Source organism: Octodon degus, unplaced genomic scaffold (assembly GCF_000260255.1).
Source record: "Octodon degus isolate 3935 unplaced genomic scaffold, OctDeg1.0 scaffold00014, whole genome shotgun sequence".
Classification (NCBI taxonomy): Eukaryota; Metazoa; Chordata; class Mammalia; order Rodentia; family Octodontidae; genus Octodon; species Octodon degus.
The window spans coordinates 22,179,920-22,187,024 of record NW_004524590.1 but is presented as its reverse complement, the minus strand read 5'-3'; the positions used below and the strand labels follow the sequence as shown (position 1 = coordinate 22,187,024).

The window sequence follows — 7,105 nt, the reverse complement described above, 5'->3', positions numbered from 1 at the left end:
AAAAAAAATAATGCTGTAATATTTCAAAGTGCTTTAACACCAAGAGTTTGGAGACTGTTGTATTGGAGTCACATATACTACTCTACTAATAAACACTACATCAATATGAGTGATAGTAGAATTCCCATTCTTTTAGGTCATCTTTTCATATGTAATACCCTTCACATACATTCTAAGAAATGTTTTGAGTCAAGAGAATTTTCCAAGCCTTTTAATGCCCATTACCAGTTTGTTCTCGAGAAACATTGTTCAAAATATACACTATATTAATTATTGTAACTGTCTTGTTAACCTGTTTTGAAACTGTTTCGTTGCTATTTTATCTTTTTTCTCATTAAAATGAATTTAAGAATAAATGAAAAATTTAAAAATCTTCTAAATTTTAACAAAAAAAAATAAAATAACATCCTTACTATTTGAGTTAAGTAATGTCATCATTTGCTTCAACTTATATTACTTTCATTACTAGTAATAGTTCGTTCTTATATTCCTTTGGTTTTCTTCTTTCAGATTATCTGTTCTGATGTATTGTCCATTTATTCATGGGAATCTCAATGTTCTTTTCCATAACTCATTAGGTGTTTATATTATTAAACATAAACTCTTAGGTAGATGATGTCATTCGGCAAATTTTAAGTGCTTTTTCTTTCTTTTTGTTTGTTTGTTTGTTTGTTTGTTTGGAGATGATATGTGGATTATTTATATTTGTTTGGGGGGGGTTTTGGTCTTTTTGAGACAGGTTTTTCTATGCAGTTCAGGCTGGTCTTGAGCTCACTTTGTAGCCCAGGCTGGTCCCAAGGTTGAAACAGTCCTCCTGCCTCAGACTCCCAAGTGCTAGGATTACAAGCATGCGTCACTATGCCCAGCTTGTGATTTTTCAAATTTAGAAAGTGCCTGCCACTGTACTTGAACACTCAAATCTATTTTTTCTTGTTTTGGAGGGGACGTAAGGTGGGGTTTTGCAGTCAATCTTAGCACATTTCTTACACAAGTAAAATTGTGATTATACTTCATATATAGGTTTATCATTTTTCATGTTATAATCTCTTTTGTCTAGCAAATATTTACCTTTGTGTTCTTAGCATCCCGCATAGTGTATGTGTTCATTATTAAACTACAAAATGGGAATGATAATCATTCTTCAGATAAGTAGCCAGTAGTAGTGGTGCTGCCAATTATAACAAATACTAGTTAATGTTAATGGGGCTGTGCCTCAACTTTAAACATGCTGTATAATCCTCGTGACTGTAAAAGAAACCTTAAGAAAACCCTGTGAGTAGTATACTATTTTTCCTTCATTTCATAGATTGAGAGTTGATACAAAAATGGTTTAAATAGTTTTCCCACAGGCTTCTTCATAGGAAATGATAGCACACCCCAGGCCTTTTGATTTCAAAGTCTTTACCAGACCATTAAACTAAATGTTACCCACCACTGCTAACCCATAGCCATTTTCCTTTGCTAACTGTTGGTGGTCTCAGTGTCTTTGTACAGCATTGGAGTTGATCACTGGCTTTCATCACAAGATAGCTTTGTAATATAGTTGTAGGTCTGGGTTGCCTTTGTCTGAGGCTACTAAATATTCTGACTAAATCCTGGCTTAGCCTAGCACTGCTGCAGGCACATTTCTTCCATTTCTTTCTTGCATTGTATTCTGAGGCAGATAACATCTGACTGTGGTTTCAGTAGTAGTTCTTTATTTATTTATTATTTGTATTTTAGGGAAGGGTCTACAGGGTGTTCAGGGTCTCACTACTAGGTCAGACTCATAGCGATCCACCTGTTTACAGCCTCCCAGGAGTTGGGATTATAGGTGCAGGCCACCACACCCAGTCTTTTTTTTTTTTTCTTCTTCAAATGTTTTTATTACAGTAAGAGAAATTATTCTCTTAATGCATAGAATCTGAAGAAAAAAATTTAAGCTTTTAAAAGAGGCCCTTTTGACAGTTATTAATACAAATGTGAAATAAGGTCCTTCCAACAAATACCAATTTCAGTTATAGTTTACGTATAGCAATAATTTATTCTGACACACCCAGTCAATCTCCAGGGCCGGCACAGCAGGCCTGGGGATCGAACCCCTGGCACATGTGCCTGCTTGCAAGCGCTTTAATCCGCTGAGCTATTTGGCCGGCCCAGTAGTAGTTTTTAAGGTAATGTAATTCTGATCCACCTCTAAGTTCCTCTCTGCCAGTTTTAACAATCCTGTGTCTTAAATCCTTCAGAATTTGTTTACACAGCTTTTTTAAAAAAGATTTTATTTTAGAGGGCTGGCCAAATAACTCAGCACTAGACCTTTCCCTAAAATTCAAAAGAAAAAAAATTATTTTGAGACTGGATCATACTCCAGAAAAAAAGGAAAAATAATTGTCTTTTTTTATGATAAAAACATGCAAATCATACATGACTCCAGAGTCAGTGTTGGCACTTTGTTACAGTCTTTTTTTAATTCATGATCACTAACTGATTTGCATTTCAAAATATTATGTATTGAAAATAAGTTGGCTTGCATTTGAGCTTTTTTTTCTAAACAAGGCTAATTCTTAATGTATAAGATAATTCTCAGTTTAAAAGTCATAGTCTTCTGATGTTTTGCAAGACAATCTGATGAGAAAAATGATCTTGAAGAGGCAACTCATTTTTATGAGGAACTCATTTTCTAGAATTTGATCAGAGACTAAAAAGATTATGTGGTAGTGGAAAAGGGATATCACAAGAATGCATAATGACAAAAATATTACAAGCAATATTTTTCAGGTTAAAAATAAGTGATGGCAGTTGTATAAAAGGAAGGGAAATCAGACCTGGGATATGTGAAAAAGAAACTAGCTATAAGGTTTGAAGAGAATGATCTTTCATAAAAGTAAATTACTCAGTTTTAAAATTCGAGTCTTAATGATGAGGAATTGGGAAGACGATAAAGAAGAAAAAAAGATAAAAAGAACTAGCATGTTGATCTAAATATGCTTTAAAATTCCTTTACAAGTAATACTATAAGTAGATCACCCCCCGTAGGATGCTTGTGGTCTTGTTAAGCGCTTTATTAGTACTTTTGTGTTGGATCATTGAAGCTTCATGGTATGCTGAGCAGTGCCTTTGCTGTAGAATATAATAACTATTGAATGAATAAATGTTGAAAGTAATCTGAAATTACTTGAAATTTGTTTAATAGTGACTTGCTTGTGTTCTCATGAAGATTATGTTAAAAAGTACTTTTTGTAGCTCCTCATAGGAACTTAGTTTTAACTATAGCTTGTCAACTGCATGTGTGTATTTTGGCTGTGGAAGCCAGACAGATACTTGTGTATGAATGTAGTAAATTTTGGCCTGATTTTCAAAGTAGAGAAGTATTTTTCTTTGTGAAACCTAAGGTAATATGTCTCTAATGTACTTATGTTCTGTCTCACTCAGGGAAGCAGTGTTTTTTGGTCCTACGTCAGCAGCAGTTTAATGTCCAGGCTCTTGTTGCAGTGGGAGACCATGCAAGCAAGCAGATGGTTAAATTTGCTGCCAAGTAAGTAAGCAATTATATCCTGTTGTCAGAATAAACAATGGTGGGAACCAAGACTCCCAGGGGTTTGGACCATTTTCATACATTAACATCAATGCTTCGTTTGTTTAAAAATGTAGTTATTTAAATTGTCAGTTTAGTGTTGCTGAATACATTAAACTTACAAAGGCAAAAATATGGAGCACAGACTTGAAATTCATTTGGAACTGCTGAAGCAGCACTCTTCACAGACAAGTCACATTTACTTTCAAGTAGAGTAACAAAGAGCCTGGCAGCCTCAACACAGCAGAACGACTTTATTTTGTTGTTTGTTGAGCTTCACTTCCTCCCTTCCTCCCCCCATGTGAGATGTGTATGTAGGGCAACAGGTTTTTAAACTGAACAATAAAAGTACATGAAAGAATGTAGTTTTGCAAATAATTTTCTCCAAAGAAAGTAAAACATGTGATACAGTGTGTTACAGCTTTTAACGCTGACGCCAAAACAATTTAGGGGGGAAAGGGTAAAATTTGCTTTTTCCCCAACTCTAAAGGTCTTACAGTTTCATTCAGAGTTCTTGCAGTAACATTGCTTTGTTTAGCTTGAAAGAGGCAGGATGTAGGTATAGATACACATACAGAAAAGAGCAGTGGCTGTGCAGTGCATCCTGTGGCTCTAAGGAAAGGAGAGTAAGTCAATTGGTAGTTGGTGTCATGGCTAGTTTTGTGTTTTTCTCAGTTGAAATTTTATTACCATGACAATAATCAAATAAGACATGGGAAATGGATTTCTTTACTTTATAAGTAGTAGAATACTTAATGGGTATGAATGTTTTTTAGACAAATGTAGACTGAATGGTCATTTTCTCTATTGAGTTTTTTAAAAATCTGTTCTTTACATAGATGTGTTATAGATATAATTATGATTTTTAGAATTACAACGAAACTGAAACATTTCAATTTACTTCTGTGATATAAGTTTGAGCACATCCTAGTTTTGGTTTGGAGCTTTATCAGATTCAGTTATGTATTTCAGAATAATAACCTGAATTCACATTAAAAATTTTGAATTGTATCAGCTCATTGATCGAATCATTGTTTTTAGTACTACTAGTATGGAAGTCTAACTCTCCATTTCTCCTAGTCCTGCACCCCAAAAATAGCCACTTTCATGTCCTCTATCTGTATCTTCTGGTTTGAAAACAAGTTTGCTTGTTTTCATTTTATAGATAGTGTGCTTATGAAATACATTGATCATGCAGCCTTTCAGGGCAATGTTTATTCTGTGAATTAGGAATAAATGAGCTTGGTATCTAGAAGAAAAGTTTATCCAGAGCCTTCTATGGAAAGAAAAAAAGAGAATACAATTGTAATTCTGTGGTAGAACACTGCCTAGTCTTTGGGCTTCAAGCTCAATCCTAGCACAAAAACAGGCACATATGCTAAATTATAATACTGAAAACTATTTGAAAAAAGTCAACCCAAATCGTTAGAATTTTTGTCTTTTATACATAGTTCTGTAAACCAGTACTATATATGAAACTGACAGTTTTATAGAAAATGTTTTTCCTTTACATTGCATTATTAAAAAATTGAAATTAAAATTAAATAAATTGCATTATAATCTCAGCATTATGTTCCTTTAAAAACAAAAAATGTTTAGTTTCCAGGTCTTTTGATTATTACAGCTGAGCACATTGGCACATGACTGTTACCTCAGCTACTGAAGACCCTGAAGATCATAAGTTCAAGCCAGCCAGGGCAACTAAATGAAACTCTGGTTCCAAAAAAAAGAGGGCTAGAGATGTAATTCGGTGGTAGAGGACTTACCTACTACAGACAAGCCCGTGGATTCAATTCTCAGTACTGGAAAAATATATAACAAAAGTCCCATATACCCTTATGATTCACTGAGAGTCACTGTACTAACAAGAAGACAATCCTCATGATGCCTTTAGAAGTAGATACATTATAGTAATCCACAAATAAGCTATTCTCATTATTTTGGGTCCTCTCCACAATTCCTGTGACTTGACTAAGTAACAACCAGAATTTACTAGCAGAAATAGCTACTAGCAAATCACCAAAAATAATGTTATTTACTACTGTCTTCACATTATATTTTTTAAAGAAAAACCAGGCTTTCATTCAGATGGAATGGTATAAGGATGATCTTTCTGACAAAGAAAAAATTCATCTTTTGATTTCATAATTCTGAAGTGGAACTTAATCAAGACTTAGGTAATTTATGCTTAACAATTAAACTATAACTTAGATTTTTTTTTTTTTTTAAAGGGACAAGTACCTATTTTTCGTCCCTTAAAACTCACACTTTATGCAGTTGGCAATGTGTGGGAAAGGGTTGAGCTATTGCAAATTGTAAAGCCTTTGGCTGATTAAATGGAAGTGCATGGAGCCAATTTTATACAATACATTTAACATGTGGTACTTAGATTTTAATTGTATAACTTCTGGCACTAATATGCTAAGGAATCAAGCCACAGTAATTAAAAGTAGTTGTGTTAATGACTGTTATTACCTTATGAAAAGAGAAGATTCTCATGACTAAACAAGTTGTGTTTCATTTAAAGTGGGTGCTCATTGGTTTCACGGGTGAAATTAAAGATTAAGCTAGCTTTATAAACTAAGTGCCTGCTTAGGCAAGCATGGGGAACAGGGTTTGATCCCTGGTACCACATGCTGTGCTGGTCTCACCCCCAGACATACTGAGCCAGCCACTGAGACCAGGTGTGGTGGCACACACCTGTAATCCCAGTGCTGGGGAGGCTGAAGATAGGAGGATTGCCTCGAGTCCAATCTGCATAGTGAGACCCTGTACCAGATACATAAAAAATAAAAATAAATAATAATAAAAAATAAAGATTAAGGTAGCTTTCATTTAACTTTGAGGTCACATGGTCTGATAGTATTGTTCAGTGACCTGGCAATTCAATAAAACAAAAATATAAGGTGAAAGTTTTTTTGCTGAATAATAGTAAAAAATTCTTTAAATGTAAATAGGTGAAAATTAATAATTTTTACAAACAACTATAGTCTGTATACACTTATACTATATTGCAAGACATTAACTTGTTTTTAAGCATGGAGGATAATCAATTTTCTTATAACAATAATAATATTTTTACTGAAAATTTAAAAGTATTTGAGAGTAAAGCCTGCTATTTGTCTCTACAAATGACTTTTTAACATATTTGGCTTCAAACATTTTTGTAGCATTATTTATAATTTTTGCCACACATAAGTTAGGACAAAACAGTCCAGTAATTAATTAAACTAATATTTTAGAATATATAATTTGTTCTTTAATACGTTCTTTCTGCACTCTCTTTAAGCTGATACTATACTTGCCTAAAGTCTCTTTTCCAATGCTAGCTTTTTGTAGTCTTTAAAAGACCGTTTCCAAGTATATCCAGTGTCTGTCTACTGATTCCCTCCCTATGCTGTTATTTCCCATTACTCCATGTGTCGTCTTTGGATTGGGCAGATTCTCCATACCTGCAGTGATTTCTCTTCTGACTTCACTTTGTATTTTAGCCACAACATTTTCTTTTACCTGTATCCTCACGATCATTATTAATTGATTTCTTTTTTTTTT

At 33.8% G+C, this 7,105-nt stretch overlaps 1 protein-coding gene across 1 annotated transcript in view; it reads left to right on the top strand.

The window, feature by feature from the left end:
• The window catches only part of Dars (aspartyl-tRNA synthetase), a 122,494-nt gene that overhangs the window by 40,281 nt on the left and 75,108 nt on the right, over positions 1–7,105 (top strand). The window contains exon 4 of the mRNA XM_023709691.1: positions 3,412–3,514. Within this exon, the coding sequence (XP_023565459.1) occupies positions 3,412–3,514 (103 nt within the window). The remainder of the gene's footprint in view (positions 1–3,411; positions 3,515–7,105) is intronic.